This window comes from Nicotiana sylvestris, chromosome 1, assembly GCF_000393655.2.
Source record: "Nicotiana sylvestris chromosome 1, ASM39365v2, whole genome shotgun sequence".
Lineage (NCBI taxonomy): Eukaryota > Viridiplantae > Streptophyta > Magnoliopsida > Solanales > Solanaceae > Nicotiana > Nicotiana sylvestris.
The window spans coordinates 175,745,774-175,764,016 of NC_091057.1; the positions used below are offsets into that span (position 1 = coordinate 175,745,774).

Consider the following 18,243-nt stretch of genomic DNA (forward strand, 5'->3'; position numbering starts at 1 on the left):
TGGCAATAGTAATACCAAGGCTTTAGTGCATGCATTACCATGGTTAAAGACAAAATTATCCTTAAAGTCCCTTAAAGCTAGAGAATATGGAGAGCATTTTTGTAAGCAACTATTTTTCTTAAAAATTATGCAATGCATTATAATTTTAATACACCATACCAAACAATAGATAAGAAATAATATTTGCATAACTAATGCTTGCATTACTAACACATGCATTACTAATCTATGCATTACTAATCCATGTATTACTAATACACCTTATTCCACACTATTCTTATACATCCTACCAAACGACCCCTCACAGTTTTGGAAAAATATTCTCAAATTATACTCAGCTTTACCTCAAAAAACAAATATGAGATGGGAATTGCAAGCTATCTGTATACGGTCAAAATCGGGCCCGTCTACTACATGATAGATCGGGAATGAAATATGATGGGTTGAAGCTCGACCTCAGATTATATCGAACCAAGGTACAAAGTTAGATCATCGAGCCTGCGACTCCGGAACCGACCTCGACTCGGATCGAGCTCAAGGAAATATTATCGGACCAAATAACAAAAAGTCGAAATATTCGTAACGGATCGGATATCACGGAAAAAATCTCGGCACGTATCAACGAGAGATCGACTAATTAGCAAATTTATGAGATTTCTTACCTTTTGTAGAATTGTATCTGAAGTAGGACTCCCCTACTATATAAAAGGGGTCTGATTATTTGTAATATACATTGTAACACGCATCAAAAGGTAATACACTATTATTTTCTAGTTCTTATTACTTTGCTACACTATTCTAACATAGATTGAGGAAATTTCTGGCTCGAGAGTGGCCAACCTTTAAGGCTAACATTGTTCAACTTACATGGTTTGCGTTCATTTTTCTGTCATTGATTTCAATATTAATCTGTTTTCTCAACTTGTGCCAAATATATCATGTATCCTTAAAAGTGCGTATAAATTCAATTGTTATCTGATTTTGAGAGTAAACAGTTTGGCGTCCATGGTGGGACTAAGGATAATAGTGGTTATTTGATACGAATTTTCATAACACACACTATTTTTCACTTGTTCTTTGAAGTGTCTTTCATTCCACGATTAAGCTAAAAATGTCAAACTCATAATTAGCACCTCTACCTACTAACGGTGAGTTTGGTCACCGCGGTGAAAACAATAACATAGCGCCCGATAACGAGATACCACCCGTTGATCCCGTTAGAATTCCAATTGCGGACCCATTGGATGCTAATTTGCATGTGGCTATCAACACTAGCCTCCCTACTGACCCCGAGAATAGCATTCGTGGTGGAGCTCGATGAACGGGACAGAATACTCAAAACAATGAAGGAGACGGGTTCAATCTACGGATGATATTCGAAATGTTATAGGCTTAACATGCGGCAATATCCCAGCTACAAAACTAGAGTCGCGTACCGAGCATGATTGAGCCCGATCCATCTCGTGAAATCACACGTAGGGAGGAGCCGGTCGTGGAAAGGTCGAATGGGAGCAAGTCGGGAAACAACCCCGAAATCATTAAGATGCTCGAAGAGCTGACAAAACGAATAGAGTCAATGGAAAAGCAAATCGAAGTAAATGGCAAAAAGGTGGAGACCTACAATTCTAGGGTCGGCCAGATCCCGAGAGACCTCCGATATTGAAAGGCTTGGATTCCAAGAAGTTTGTACAAAAACCTTTTCTCCGAGTGCGGCTCCAAAGCCGATCCCCAAAAAGTTTTGCATGCCCGAGATTCCTATGGAACGACATACCCAAACAAGCATGTCATTTCATACACATGTGCCATCAAAGGAAACAACTTGGAGGATGACGAGATCGAGTCTGTCTTGTTGAAGAAATTCAGAAAAACCCTGTCGAAGGGAGCCATGATATGTGCAATCTATACTTGCAGACCCTTTTATGAAAGGACAATCTGGGGCTATCAAGGTCGAAACTAGGAAATCAGACCTTTTCAAGGTAAGTCAAAAGGATAACGAGATTCTTAGAGAGTTCGTATCTCGATTTCAAATGGAACGGATGGACCTGCCATCGGTCGCTGATGATTAGGCCATCCAAGCATTTACCCAAGGACTCAATGTTCGAAGTTTAGTGGCTTCACAACAATTGAGCAAAATCTGATAGAATATCCGACTGTCACTTGGGCTGATGTGCATAACCGATATATATCGAAGATGATCAACTAGGAGCTCCTTCTGGGTCCGTTTATCCTATTAGAGCCATCGACAGAGTCAAGAGAGATATTGATCGTGAACTAAGGTCGAACAGGGATTGGTACCAATCATACAATGAGGATCGAATAAGCAATGGGTCCGGACGGAGTTCTAATACGAAATGAGAGGAGAAACGATCGAGGCCAAAACAATCAGGACTCATGAGAAAGAATGGTTTCGACAGGCCTATCAGAACCAAAGAAGCACCGAGGTTGATAGAATATAACTTTAACGTAGATGGTACTGCTATAGTATCGACTATCGGACACATCAAAGATACCAAATAGCCTCGACCTCTACAATCTGACCCAGCCCAAAGGGACCCGAACCAAATGTTCAAATACCATGGCACTCACGGCCATAGAACAACAGACTACAGATGATTGAGGGAGGGGTTAGCCCAATTATTCAACAACGGGCATCTTCGAGAATTCTTGAGTGACCGATCCAAGAATCATTTCAGAAATAGGGACTCCAATAAACAAACCGAGCAAGAAGAACCTCAACACGTCATCCACATGATCATATGAGGGTTCGATGTTAAAGAGCACCAAAGTATCCATCACGAGGGAGAAGCAAACTCGAGATTACATACTAGAAGAACTTTGTCTTTTAGCGATGAAGATGTAGAAGGAATCATGTAGTCCCACAATGATGCACTAGTAATATCTGTACTCATGAATAAATCTCGAGTTAAACATGTGTTAATAGATCCAGGTAGCTTGGCCAACATCATTCGATTGAGGGTCGTAGAACAACTCGGCCTACAGGACCAAATCGTGCCTGCAGCTCGGGTGCTAAACGGGTTCAATATGGCTTGGGAAACTAATAAGGGAGAAATAACGTTACCAGTGAATGCTGTCGGACCATCCATGAAACCAAGTTTTATATGATCAAAGGGGACATGAGCTATAACGCCCTGTTCGGGAGACCATGGATTCACAATATGAGGGCAGTACCCTCGACACCCTTCACCAGGTGCTAAAATTCTCGACACCGGGAGAGATTAAAATAATCTACGGGGAACAAATGGCCACAAAGAAAATGTTTGCAGTGGAAGAAGTGATTCCAATATCAACACTGACAACGTCAAATGAACCGGGTTCGAACACAAAGCGGGAAACTAAATTTCAATTATCGACACCATCCACGACCCAATTGGATAAACATGGGACCGACGAAGATGATGATTACGGGGTTCCCAGATCTTTTATTATACCTGATGATTTCGATGCTACAAAATCAACGGTCGAAGAGTTGAAACAAGTCATTTTGATCGAGCATCTACTCGATCGGAAGGTATATCCGAGCACGAGGTTAACCTCCGAGCTCAGGAACTCATTCAATTTCTCATAGCTAACCTAGATTGTTTTGCTTGGTCCCATATCGACATGACAGGGATCCCACCGGAGATCACTACTCACAAGCTAAGCTTGGATCTGAAATTCCATCCGGTTAAGCAGAAAAGGAGACTCCAGTCCCAGATCAAACATGCTTTCATCAAGGACGAGGTAACTAAACTCCTTAAAATAGGGTCTATTTAGGAAGTCAAATACCAGAATGGTTAGCAAACATAGTAGTAGTCCCTAAAAAGGGAACAAACTGAGAATGTGTGTGGATTATAAAGATTTAAATAAGGCATGTCCCAAGGATTCTTTCCTTTTGCCTAACATCGATCGCATGATTGATGCCACAACCGGTCACAAGATCCTCAGTTTTATCGATGCCTACTCCAGGTACAACTAAATATGAATGAACCCGGATGATCAGGAAAAGACCCCCCTCATCACTAAGTATAGTACATACTGCTATAACGTAATACCCTTTAGATTAAATAATGCCGGTGCCACTTACCAGCGCCTAGTAAACTGGATGTTTGAAGAACAAATAGGGAAATCCATGAAAGTTTACATTGACGCTATGTTAGTTATGTCCCTGCGAGCAAAGGACCATTTAAAGCATTTGCAAAAAACCTTCAGTATATTGAAGAAGTACAATATGAAGCTGAATCCGGAAAAATATGCGTTTAGAGTCAGATCAGGTGAATTTCTTGGGTTCATGGTATCTAACCGAGGAATCGAGATCAACCTTGACAAGATCAAAGCTATCGAGGATATCACGGTAGTGTACAACGTAAAAGTCGTGCAAAGGCTAACCAGGCGTATTGCTGCCTTGGGGAGATTCATCTCGAGGTCCTCCGATAATAGCCACTGATTTTTCTCGTTACCGAAGAAGAAAAACAACTTCACATGGACTACAGAATGCCAATACCTTGGAAGAACTTAAGCGATATCTATTGAGCCCGCCACTTCTTCACACGTCGAGGGCAGACGAATAACTATACTTGTATTTGGAAGTATCGAAAATAGTAGTAAGTGGAGTCCTAGTTCTGGAAGAACAAGGTACACAATTTCCAATTTATTATGTTAGCAGGACCTTAGGTGAGGCCAAAACTAGATATCCTTACCTAGAAAAATTGGCGCTTGCTTTGCTAAGTGCCTCTAGGAAACTGAAACCATATTTTCAGTGCCATCCTATATGTGTTGTGACAACTTACCCATTACGAAATATAATGCATAAACCTCTGGACGATTGGCCAAATGGGCCATAGAAATCAGCGGATACGATATTGAATATCAACCTCGTACAACCATTAAGTCTCAGAGTTTGGCAGCTTTTGTATCCGACTTTACGAGGGCCCTAATATCCGAAGTCAAAAGAGAGTTGTTGGTAAACTCGGGGACATCTTCAGGAATCTGGACTCTCTTTACGGATGGTGCATCGAACGCAAAGGGATCCTGACTTGGCATCGTACTGAAGCCACCCGCAGGAAATATAGTTAGACAATCCATTAGAACTGTGAAATTGAATAACAACGGGGTCGAATATGAGGCCATGATTGCAGGTCTCGAACTGGCCAAAAGCTTGGGGGCAAAGGTGATCGAAGCTAAGTGTGACTCCCTCATTTTGAAGAACCAAGTTAATGGAATGTTCGAAGTCAGAGAAAAACAAATGCAAAGGTACCTAGATAAGTTGCATGTAACGTTACATCGACTCAAAGAGTGGACTTTGCAGCACTTACTAAGGCTGTTCATTCGGATCGGATATCCAAAATCCAAACTGATCCATCCAATTTCGAATTTCGAATTTTGGATTGGATTGGATTTCGGATTGTGTTTATTAAAATTTTGGATTTCGGATCGAATTCGGATTGGTATATTTTAATCCGATCCGAAATTCAAAATTATTACGGCATGTATAAATACTACACTTTAATTTTGGATAGTCAATACTTCCTTTACATCAACCTTCAAGTTATTACCTTTACAATTGCTAGATTTAGCTATATTAGCACCATAGTACTCTCATAATTGCATAAACATGAATTTTTCTTAATGTGTTGCCTCTTTTATAAAGAAAATATACATATTAGTTTAACTTTGAGGCATAATAATACGATCCGAAATCCGATCCGATATAATTCAGATCGGAATCAGATTGCATTTTCTAGAATCCGAAATCCGAAATTCGAATCCGAAATGTGCTAAATCCGATCCGATTCATGCACTGCCCTAGCACTTACCCCAAGATCAAAATAGTGAGGCCGATGAACTTGCAAACTTAGGGTTGTCTATTGAAGATGACGAGCTCAACTCGGGGCCAGTCATACAACTCATGAGAACGGTAGTGGAAGAACGTCACGCCGAAATAAACTCCACAAGCTTACCTTGGGATTGGAGAAATAAATACGCATAGTATTTGAAGACCAGGAAACTTCCCTCAGATCCAAAAGAATTGATGGTCATGCGCACAAAGGCAACTCGATTCAACTTGTTCGAGGACGAAACCTTGTTCAAAAGGATGTTCGATAGCCCAATAGAAATATATCTAGGACTAGGAGATACCGAGTATGTTTTGAGGGAAGTCCACTAGGGCACCTGCGGAAATCATTCAGGCGCCGAATCATTGGTTCAAAAGATAATCAGAGACGGCTATTACTGGATCGACATGGAAAAAGATGCGAAGGAATTCATACGAAAATTTGACGAATGCCAAAGACATGCTCCGATGATTCACCAACCCGGGAAATTGCTGCACTCGGTACGATCGCCATGGACATTCATGAAGTGGGGAATGGACACCGTCTGCCCTCATCCATAGGCACCGGGTAAGGCTCAATTTATCTTATTTATGACTGATTATTTTTCTAAGTGGGTCGAAGCACAGGCGTACCAAAAGGTCAGGGAGAAGGAAGTCATCAACTTCATTTGGGACCATATCATATGTTGGTTCGGAATGCCATTCGAAATCGTGTGTGATAACGGAAAATAATTTATTGGTATCAAAGTGACCAAGTTTCTCGAATATCATAAGATTAAAAGAATCCTATCGATACCTTATCACCCTAGTGGGAACGGACAAGCCGAATCGGCCAACAAAACCATACTCCAAAACCTTAAGAAAAGGTTGACCGATGCCAAAGGAAAATGGAAGGAAATCCTACCCGAAGTCCTATGGGAATATCGTACTACCTCGAAGTCCAGTACCGGGGCCACTCCGTTCTCGTTGGTTTACGGCGCCAAAACTCTAATATAGATCAAAGTTGAAGAGCTAAGTATCGGATTGCAATATGCACCAAAGTAATTAAATGACGAGGCCATGAAGATGAGCTTGGGACTATTGGATGAAAGACGCGAAGCCACCCTTGTTCGGTTAGCTGCCCAAAAGCAACGATAGAGAGATATTACAATAGAAGGGCCAAACTTTGACACTTTAACGTCGGGTACTTAGTACTAAGGAAGGTCACACTAGACACCCAAAATCCGAAAGAAGGGGAGTTGGGTCCGAACTAGGAAGGATCGTACCAAATTCTCGAGGTCACCGGGAAAGGATCCTATAAGCTCGGAACGATGAACGGAGAACAACTACCGAGCAATTGGAATGTAACTCACCTAAAACGATACTACCGCTAAGGTACTACCCTATTCATTTTTCTTTTATTTATATTTTGAACTAACACTTGTAGGTGACCGATAAGGACCCGTACAAAGTCTTAGGTATGAAAGCACGCGTTGCACTCCTTTTCCCTTGAACCGGTTTTGTCCAAAATGGATTTTCCGGCAAGGTTTTTAACGAGGCAACAGTGGATCGTGCTAACTTAGAATGAAATACCGATCATGAATCGGTGTTAAGGATCGCATCAACAGTATTCGAGGCTTCTTTCTATAATCAACCTCAAATACTAGGGGGCATTACCCTCGAATATCGACTTTAGCAAAGAAATTACTTCGTGATGGAAGGGCCTCGATATGTAGGATTTATTGTAAGGGACAAACGGTTAAACGGACCGTACCCGCATAGATTGCTTGAACACTAGAGTAAAGCATGCACGCATGTATGACTATTTTACACAAATATAAAGAGAAGTATCTTCCTTGCAATTATTTTTCTTATTTACATTTCTTAAGGATTTTCTCCTGCTTCCGACCCCTAAAGGTAATGAACCCAAGGGTCACTTTAACTTGAGATCGAACAATCACTCTCTCACTCGAGGACTGCCGTCCGAAAACAAACTCGGACAGTTCAAGCTATTAGACATCGAGGGCATAAGACCTATTAGGCAACCCTCAAATTTTAAAGGCCACAACCATCTCCACTCGGGGAGTGTTATCTTAGGCAAGCCTAGATAACTCGGGAAAGCAGGTCCACTGGGCGACTCCCGAACTAAAAGGCTACAATCATATTAACACGGCTCAGAGACGTCCGAGACCCGTTCAAAAACTAGGCCTTCAAAAAAGAAAAATTTTCATAACCGGTTCTAAAGGTTACCCTCGGCAAACTACAATCTCAGCTACTTACTTTGGGAGGAAGTTTCCGATAACACCGAACCCCCAAAATGCCTAGAAACAGATTAATGTAAAGGTAAAGTTTGTTTGAACCTTTGAACATAAACTGATTATTTCGTGCTAAGGCTTTTTGATCTTTGTGAATATAAATGAGAAATTAAAGAGAAAAACTCAAAAGCCGAGAAAGGGAAATAAAGCCTTATATATTCATGACACAATTCTTTTTACAAGGGCCAAACAACCCAATAAAATTTTGACAAGGGCCGAACGCCCTCAACAAAATTGCAACAAACAAGAAACAAAAACATCTAAAGGCCTAAGGGTCCTGGTCCTCATCGGGGGCAGCATCTTCACCCTCGGGGTATTCACCACCTTCGAGCTCATCCGAGTTTTCAGACCCCTCAGAATCCTTCTCCTCGGGATAAGCCAACTTCCTGGCCTTGGCCTCAGATATCTTAGCATTCTCGATCTCAGCCATCAGGTCGAAACCCTGAGCTTGAACTTCTTCGAGGGCCTCCCTTCGGGATTGCCACTTCATGTGCTCCACCAAATATTTCGCTTGATCCTAAGCTGCCTCGGCATCGACCTTATGCTGGCCACCTTCTCATCAGCTTCGGCCTTGACCTCATCATCTCTAACCTGGCCACCTCAAGTTCATTGGCCAAATTTTTTTGGCTCGAGACCCCGAGCTCAGTTGAGACCTGATCTCCTCGATTGTTTTAGCCCGGGTCGAGGCCTTCTTCTCTGCAGCCCGTAACTCGGCCTCCGTCGACGCCAGTTGAGCTTGGACAGTCTCTTTTTCTGAGGCTAGGAGGTATATGTTTTTCTTTCAGACCTCAGCTTTTACTGAGTCCACCACCGCATGGAGCTACCCAATCTGTTCAAGCCTCTTTTTGACCTGCAGGTTCAGACCATTATCCACTGTGTCCAAATCATCATCACTATCTTCAAGTACTCGTCTTACTTGCTGACCTATTTGGCATGCTCCTTCTGAGCCACGTCTAGCTCGGCCTGGAGTTTCTCACTGAGAAGCTTGTAGGTATCCCTCTTCTCAGTAAGCTCCCAAACCTCGACCTTGTGTTGGGTTAACTCCTCCATATATAGGAGGAAAGTTTCATTATGAAGTACTGAGGCCAACAAGCATAAAGAAAAGTGTTACGATCATTTGCAACTTAAAATCTAAAGTACATAGTAAAGAGGCACTCGAAGCTACCCGATTCAATGCCTGTTGAGCTTCATTGAACATGTAGGATGCTTCCACTACGTCCATCTTGGCTTGGTCCTCTTCGTTCACCAAGCACCAAAGATAGCTAGCAACCCTAGGGGGGCAGAGAGAACCGGGCGTCCTCTGAGATAGAGATAATTATTAACCGCTTTCGGTCAGGATCATCACTCGGAGTCGGGAACCGATTCACTAACTTTGAACTCGAAGAAGATCCACTGGCATCAGAAGATAGTGCTTTCTTTGGCATCGGTAAGTCCCCAAACTTGGTGACATCCTCCGAAGCGGTAGAATCTAAACATTCAAAGAAATGATTGATATCTGCCACCCCCTGAGGCTTCTCGTGTGGACGCTGTTTTAGCATGTCTGCCTCGTTAATCATGCAATCAAAGAATAAAGGGGACCCGGTGATATCAATCACCCCAAACGCATCTTTTCGGGCACTTTCCTCTACCCAAATAGTGCCGGCCGTGGCCTCTTTCTCAGTTTGGGGCAAGGCGTCCTCACCCCTCTTCGGTTCAAGGACCCCGATCATCGCCCATCAGCAGCCTCCCTGGCTTAAGGCGATAATGCGTAGAATCGCACCCGAGCCACCAGCTCGGAATTTTCTTCTTCCTTATTTGCCCGCCTGCCTCTTTTTTTGGTTTCTGCTTCTCCGAATTCGGGGAACTCGGAGCCCATTTTCTCTTCTCCTCTTTATCCTGCTTCGGAGCAGGTGATTTGGGAAAGACATCTTCATCACCGGATGGGGACCTCATTGCAACATCCTTCCCAAGTCCTACAAAGGAAAAAAGATGAGTAAGCTCGAAAAGAAGCCCAAGCGATGTCTGTTCTTGGAAAGAATCTCATCATGAGAATGGGCCGCCTATGGCCCTTTAAAAGTTTACGCCACGAGCGCTCAGAGTAGCACTTCTATGATACAATGCCCTCGACCCACTCCTTGAGTCAGGGAATTGCATCTGGCATCTGAGCAACAGCTGCACCATGAAACATCGATAAGAAGGAAGGAAAAGGGAAAGGCAGTAAATGAAATTTTAAACACAAAATTATACTTACGTTTCATGTTCCATTTCTCGGGAAATGGCATATCTTCAGCCGGGATTAAATCTGAGGTCCTCACTCAAACGAATCGACTCAACCAGCCTCGGTCTTGATCCTCGTCTATGCTCGAGTATGGGTCTTAGAGGCCCGACGGGCAAACTTTATTAATCCCCTTTGATAGAGTCGGAGACTATACAGATGCATAAGGTGGTCGGTAATGAAAGTAGACTTGTTGATCTTACTTACGAAGAAGCGGATAAGAATTACTATCCTCAAGAAGGAGGGGTGAATTTGTCCAAGGGTCACCTCATCTTCTTACAGAAGGCGACGATGACCGGATCCAAAGGGTCCAACGGGAAGGGATAAGTGTAAACACTTAAAAAAATCTCCACGTGGATAGTAATCGATTCCTCGGGCGCAGGCACCACCATGTGCTTACCGGCCTAATTGCGGTCTTCCTTGACCTTGGAGAGGAGATTGTCATTGATCGAACGTATGTATCTCGAGACCGGCTCGCATCGACCCGGTACAGAAGAGGTTTTCTCGACTTTAAAGCCAGCATCGGTTGGGCAACTCAAAGGAACAAACATAATCAAAGCAGGCTCTAGTGTCTTCTCTTCGGTAGCAATAGATGGAACTTTTTTTCTCTTCAGCCGGTCGCGAAGTAGAAGGAGCTTCTTTTTGGGGAATAGACTTAGAGGTCTTCGCCATTTTTTATGAAAAGTTAAAGGAAAGAGAGGAAGTTAAAATGATGTGCTAAATAATTTTGAGATGAAGAATAGAAGTTCTTATAGGGAGATTTCAAAATAATCAGAAAATTGTTATTTGGGGAAATAGAAATTTCTAGTGTACGAAGGCAGAGGTTTTGAAAGTAAAATTTGAATGATATAATGTGGAGGTATTTATAGTTTGCAAACGACAGTTCAAAATCCGAAATGGCCGACCAGTAACTGAAGAGCATTTAATGCCATTTAAGATGTTACTGACGAGACGTTTCGTTAGTTTTGTTGTTTCTGGCGCGAAGAATCGAGATGACGATCGAGGGCTCATATCGTTTCTCGTCGTTTACTCTCCGAAAAACGAGGGGACTATCTGCATACGATCAAAATCGGGCTCGTCCACTGCATGATAGGTCGAGATTGAAACATGATGGGTTGAAGCTCGACCTCAGATTATAGCGAACCAATGTACGATTAGATAATCGAGCCCGTGACTCCGGAACCGACCTCGACTCTGATCGAGCTCAAGGAAATATTATCAGACCAAAAAACTGAAGGCTGTAATATCCGTAACTGGTCGGGTATCATGGAGGGAATCTCGACACGTATCAACGAGAGACCCACTAATTAGCAAATCATGAGATTTCTTATCTTTTGTAGAATTGTATCTAAAGTAGGACTCTCCTACTATATAAAGGATGTCTGATTATTTGTAATACAATTGTAACACGCATCAAAAGGCAATACATTATTATTTTCTAGTTCTTGTTACTTTGCTACACTGTTCTGACATCGATTGAGGCAAATTCTGGCTCGAGGGTGGCCAACCTTCAAGGCTAACACTGTTCACCTTGTGTGGTTTGCGTTTATTTTTCTGTCATTGATTTCAATATTAATCTTTTTTCTCAATTTGTATCAAAATATATCACGTATCCTTAAAACCACGTATAAATTAAATTGTTATCCGATTTTGAGGGTAAACACTATCTCACTAAGTAACAACTCAAAAGAGAAACAGAAAGTACTACTGTACTGTTTTTGATTTGAGGAAGCCTCAGTTAATGACCGGAGGAAACAATAAAAGTGAAAATTAGTTCATGGATGAAACTGTAACATCGCAAAGATGAGGGCTTATTTCAGCAAATTTTACCCTCGTCATACAAAACCCTCTCCAATTACGAATCTAAAACCGAAAACCCGACCCAGAACCACCGCTATGGCAGAGTCTTGCCTACTGCGGCGACTCCTCCACCGCGCTCCGCGGTTCTCCGACGAAGCCAAGACGCAGTATTCAGCCCTTTATCAGTGTCGATACAATTACGCCAGCATAGCAGCGGATGCTCAAGGCTTTAATAATAATAATAATGGGAATGAAAGCAAGAAAGGCAAGTGGTTCACTCTACCACCTTTTACTGCTACCGTTAACGGCGCTGCTTTAGGGAAGGAACTCGCCGGAGTTAAAATGGACAAATCCACTAACACTATGACAGCACTCAAATGGGTTCAGCGTTGCTGCCCTGAGTTGCCGCAGTCATTAGTACAGAAGCTTTTTCGCTTAAGACAGGTCCCAAACATGTTACAATCATTACATTTTCTTAATGTTTGTTTATTTACATATTCTCCTACTAGGGATTAAATCAGAAAAGATATTGAAGGTACAATCTTTTTTTGCTTAAAATTTCATTCATTCTCCCATAAGTTGCTTTTGCATCATCATTATGCAGATTCTAAGATTTTTTTATTAATTGAACAACAAAGTAATAATCTTTAATTAGGATTATTTTGTCAAAAATTATACTGTAGGAATTTTGTTTTATTTTATAATTTATGTCATTAAGAATTATAATTGAACTAATAGGTAAAAGAGAATCGTTGTCTTTTAACATTGAAGTGCTAGATGTTGTCGTGCGGATTTGACCAAATAATAAGCAAGTATATGATCTCATTCTAGATTTCTGATTCTGCAGATTATTTCCTCACACAGTCAGTCACCATTAGTAGGCATAATAAGTTCCACTAATGTGCAGCTATTTAAGATATTAGTAACTCCTTTTCTGCAGTTGTTTCTTTAAACCAAAATTAAGACAAAGCTAATTGCTGTAAGATAATAAGGATATATGTACATGGAATTTGTTGTTCAACACTTACTAGTATCAAGTTAGAGAACTCTTGTTCTTTTGACATGTATAAAGCTAATGTCTGGGATGAGCTTTCACGAAAAGAGATTGACTAGAATTTATGTATTACTTGTCTTATAAAAAAAAAAAACCTTATACAAGTCTTCTACATCACATGGTTGATTTAGCAATATCCTCGTTTCAGGTTCGCAGAGAATCTTCTGATGTTGAAGAACAACGGCCTAAGAGGGTACAATTTATTTCTCTTTCGGGATTTATTTGTTGATTCTCAATTAAGATATCATGTGACTCATCTCTTGACATAAGATGACTTCTGCTGCTATATGACCAGTTTATGGATTTACAAAGTCTTAATCTGATATCTCATGTTTCTTGAAGGTTGCTGCCAAGGAGTCGATGAACATTGGGGATCGAATATTTCTTCCAATAACTGTTCAGAAGTTTCCCTCCGACAAAGTAGAGGATTACCCTTCTAGTGAAGAAGAAATGAAGTTTCTTCATAGCCTTGAATTGTATAAGGTCTGAAATTTAGTAGCTGATTTTTGAACTTCCCAACTCTTCCCCTTCCTGCTACATTCCCCAATCTAGGCCAATAGCATATGGAGGGGGACAAACTCAACCTATGTGCTTTTTAAGTCTGACTTCAGCTTCTGTTTGCTGAAAATTTTCAGGATCCAGAAATTATTGTTCTCAATAAACCTCCAGGACTACCAGTTCAGGTTAGTTGTGAACATCCAAGTTCTCTTTGTGGGATTGTGAAACTTAATATTCCTGCTACAGCAACTGGAACTTTGGACAGGGTGGAATTGGCATAAAAAGAAGTTTAGATGAACTAGCTGCTAAGTATATGAAATATGAGTACTCGGAGGCCCCTCGCCTGGTAAGTTTCATGGTTTAGCATTTACATTTTTCATTCAATTGCCTGTTATTCTTTCTTTAGTAAAAGCTCAAACCAATATCTCTTGCTTGTGTCTAGGCTGTAGTATGAAAAATTTATATTTAACAAGTGGTAGCTGTCTATATTTTATTCCACCACAGCATTTTCTAATCATTGCTGTGAAAAGAAATATGTATGTAGAATGGATGTAAATTAGGAAAGTCTACTAGTATTTAAGCTATGTTGCAGGTATGTGCATCTTGCAATGATCAGCTTTGGAGACATGTCTTTGTTGTTGGATGTTAGAGGAAGAACTTCTCAATCTGTCACTGAAATCTAGAAAATATGCACATGATGTCATATATGTTGTTTGAAACTTTCATATTTTTTATGAGTTTCATGGATGTTATAGCGTAAGATAAGGAAATTGCTCTTCCATTTGTCAAGTTTAATTGCTCCTCCCTCTCTTCAGCTACTTATGTTGGAGACACTCTTAATGTCCTCTTGTTTATCTTTATGTGCTGAATACCCTTTTAGCGAATCTTATCTGTCTGTCTGCCCTGCTGTGGACAAGCTTATTGTTTATTAGGTACACCGACTTGATAGAGATTGTAGCGGAATATTGGTGATGGGAAGAACACAGTTAAGTGCTTCAGTTCTGCATTCTGTCTTCCGTGAGAAAACATTTGGCACACAAACTGAGGTATACTGTTGTTCTTTGCAATCTTTATGGAGAACTTACTAATGACCGCACGGTTGAAGTCTATTTGCTTTTCCAAACCTGATTTATTACCTTTCACTTCTAAAGGATCTTGAAAGCAAGAAAAGAGTGTTGCAGAAGAGGTACTGGGCACTTGTCATAGGATGTCCCAGACGCTCCAAAGGGTTAATATCAGTACCACTGGGAAAGGTTCGGCAATCTAATCTTGTTAGCGTATTTGTCCACCTCCCTGTATAACGATCTATCTATTAATCTTATCAAAAAGCAATCTTATCAATCAACTCTGCACCAATCCTGAAATAGTTGGAAAATTCTCTATTAGTCCAGTCTGTTTGAGCATTATTTACTTACAAAAAAGAGGTGGTCTCCTTGAATATGTTTCATTCCAATACCAAATAGTTCATCTTTTATGACAAATTAGGGGAGCTCCCTCTATAACAAATAGGGAAAGAAGGGGGAAGCCCCTTAACATTTTGAAAGTGTCGGTGGAGTCTTGGGTATTGGAGGTAGCATCACGTTTCACAAATCTTGACGGTCTCTATGGAAGCTTTTACATTATCCTGGATTTATTAGATAGTATCAATTATCCCAATTTTCACGGAATGGTGCAAGGCTGAGTGGTAACGCAAGTGGGAATATTGTTTCATGGGCAGATGTAGGAAAAAAGGTTATCATGTCAGACCATTTTATGAGAGTCAGGAGCAACTGATTTCATTGGACCTCAATAACTCAGCTTAAGTCAAAATTCTCCCTTTCAAGCAGAAAAACTGGCAGAAAGAGAAAGTTGAGAGGTCATAATGCACAAGAACTTTCTTAACAAGAACGACACATTAAAGAGCTCTGATCACGATTCCTTTTTGCTGTGTAAATGGCATGCTGGTATGCAGGGCATCCAACACTTTATAGAACTCTGGTCAAGATTGACTTTATCAACTACATCTTGTGATGCCACAATTCGTCCATCAGTTTATATTTTCCGTAATTTTAGCTTTGTTACATTTTCTCTTCAACGATATTTAAATGCTCAAGGGGTCAAGGTTTATTTGGACCAGGGAGGGGGTGTTTCATAACTGAAATTCAAACCTGCTATCTTCTTTCTCCTTCATCAATTGTTTAATGCATTGTTAAACATTTTTGCTACAGAATAAGTTTTCTGTAAACTTGATTTCATATTGTTTCCATCTTTCAGGTGGTGTTGGACAATGGAAAATCTGAGCGCATCACAATTATGTCTGATGTCAGAGAGCCATCAGCACAGTTTGCCGTAACAGAGTATAGGATCATTGGATCCTCTGAAAAAGGTTGCTTCTGAATGCTAACCATTTTCTTTGGGCTACTCGGAGAAGTTTCTGCAAGAGCTCTTGTTGTAATTCCTCTTTTGCTAAGGGTTTGGGGTGGGGTTGGGGGGTGGGGGCTGCGATATCTTACTTTTATTCCAGTACAACATTTGGCACAGTTACTTAAAGCACAAGGGTTTTAGATGGAATTCAACTTAATTTTTTTGTCGTCAATTATTGAAGATCTAAAATGATTCATGTGAAATGTGCAAGTCCCGTGACCTAGACCTGTAATCTGTAGGAGAGAAACTTCTCTTTGTAAATCATTTCAAGGAAAAAGCACTGACATTCAATTTTGAGTAATTCAGTATGGAGGCAACACATATAGGTTGGATAGTTGAAACTTGTAGGGCCCTATGTGATTTTTGCATTGCTTGTTCACACTGCATGAATATTCTGTATTGGGAAATGGTAAAGGGTCTCCATAAGATACTTGTTGGGGGATAGATTTCTTATTGCACAATGTACGTAGGCACATATTGTCCTGGTCATTCTTCATTTTTCTGTTGCTTAAACAAGAGTTATTGTGCCAATGCTAAAAGATAGTTACTGGTTTGCATTATTTACAGGATCAATTCTAGAGAACTGGTTGCTTGTATTGGTGGACAGAAAGTTCTTCCTTCAGTTTTAATAAATATATTCTCATATCTTCTCAAACATCTTTGTTTATGGATATATTTTCTGTTGCTGAAACTGCAGGTTACACATGGCTAGAGTTATCTCCACTTACCGGCAGAAAGCACCAGGTACGCAGAACAGCTTTTCTATGATGCTAGCTTCAACTTTTGCTAGCTAGTAAATGTGAAACTGATTATTTCACTATCTTTGTATTGAAGTTACGCGTTCATTGTGCTGAGGTATTAGGGACGCCAATTGTAGGGGATTACAAGTATGGTTGGCAAGCTCATAGAAAGTTGAAACATCTGTCTTCGTCCACTTCAATTGTGAACCTAGGTGCACGTATTCTCGAGCAAGAAGCAGATCCATTCAGCCTTCGTTTAGGGAATGGAAGTATTTCAGACAAGCAGCCTCATCTTCATCTTCACTGTAAGGAGATGGTTTTGCCCAATTTTTCTCTGGCTTTGCAACAAGCTCGAGTAGTTTCAGGTGCTGATCTCGTACATGTTGAAAGTATCAAGCTGGTTGCTCCTTTGCCCTCCCACATGCAAAAAAGTTGGGACTGCTTGAGTTCTTGATTTATCTCAGAATGGATTGGCTTCTACTGATGAGCACTACAGAACTGGAGCGAGGATACTGACTGGAGAATATATGGTTATATTATTACTTCTTCTGAGAGAAGACATCATGTTTTCTTTTGGAACTTTGATTCCCCTCAAGGGTTTACTCCTAACAAGGGATAAAAGTGAGGAGGCCGATATTCACGAATGTGGCACTTGGGAGTAGTTAATCAGATCATCGCTGAATGAAGATGGTTTCTTGGCCTACCGACTTCCTGCTTTAGAGAGTGAGAGCATGCTTCATTACGCTGAAAGTTGGCAGAAGCTTTACTCTAGTTGGTGCTGCAGATGTACCTTGGCAATTTCTTGGCATACTAAAGTTTTCTTAATCCACAAATTTCTTCTATTCTTTTTGGCTTGGTTTATAGTTATTTTAGAGTTGGCAGTTATAAAACTCTTGTGGTTGTATGTTGATACTTTTGAAGACCAGTTATTCATAAACCAGAAGCTTATATGGTTAGGCCTCAATGGACTCTACCCATAACGTGAAATTGGGCTTGCATGAATTGGATCCATTGCCTGAAATTAGCCTTGTGTCCCTTTTTTGGGGCGAACGGCACAAATAGCCACTAAAAGCAGTGGCTTTTATTTTAAAGCAACTGTTTTCAATGTATTTAGACTTTAGCCACTCCTTTAAAAAATTTATACCTGACTGGACGAAAATACCCTTCTGGTATAACTTATACCTACGCTATCAACACAAGCAGCAGTTACACAAAGAGAAGAAGCGAGCAGCAACATCAGTTAATGTCTTCATTTTAGAAATTGAATTCAAAAAAATAAGAACACTATATCCTTAACTTTGATTCTACTGGCCTCATTTTGCAAATTGAATAAAAAAACTTAAGGACAAAATGTCCTTCACTTTGTTGTT

General features: G+C 40.7%; 1 protein-coding gene across 2 annotated transcripts; it reads left to right on the plus strand.

The window, feature by feature from the left end:
* Nucleotides 1–12,166: 12,166 nt before the first annotated feature.
* LOC104250153 (RNA pseudouridine synthase 4, mitochondrial) lies at nucleotides 12,167–17,875 on the plus strand. 2 transcript variants are annotated; one of them, XM_009806727.2, is made up of 10 exons: nucleotides 12,167–12,622; nucleotides 13,381–13,425; nucleotides 13,575–13,715; nucleotides 13,868–13,915; nucleotides 13,996–14,076; nucleotides 14,663–14,776; nucleotides 14,882–14,983; nucleotides 15,984–16,095; nucleotides 16,831–16,877; nucleotides 16,996–17,106. In XM_009806727.2, the coding sequence occupies exons 1-10, from the start codon at nucleotides 12,182–12,184 to the stop codon at nucleotides 17,008–17,010; spliced, it is 1,146 nt and encodes a 381-aa protein (XP_009805029.1). In that variant the 5' UTR covers nucleotides 12,167–12,181; the 3' UTR covers nucleotides 17,011–17,106. The 2 variants fall into 2 exon arrangements, with proteins under 2 accessions (XP_009805029.1, XP_009805027.1); XM_009806725.2 differs by having other exon boundaries at nucleotides 12,171–12,622; nucleotides 16,968–17,875.
* Nucleotides 17,876–18,243: the final 368 nt, after the last annotated feature.

Excerpts from the sequence above, each read along its gene's own strand:
- LOC104250153 (XM_009806725.2), top strand. The coding sequence starts at position 12,182 with ATGAGGGCTTATTTCAGCAAATTTTACCCTCGTCATACAAAACCCTCT. Across the intron at positions 12,623-13,380 it reads AGCTTTTTCGCTTAAGACAG|GTTCGCAGAGAATCTTCTGA; the intron begins GTCCCAAACATG and ends TCCTCGTTTCAG. Across the intron at positions 16,096-16,830 it reads CATTGGATCCTCTGAAAAAG|GTTACACATGGCTAGAGTTA; the intron begins GTTGCTTCTGAA and ends CTGAAACTGCAG.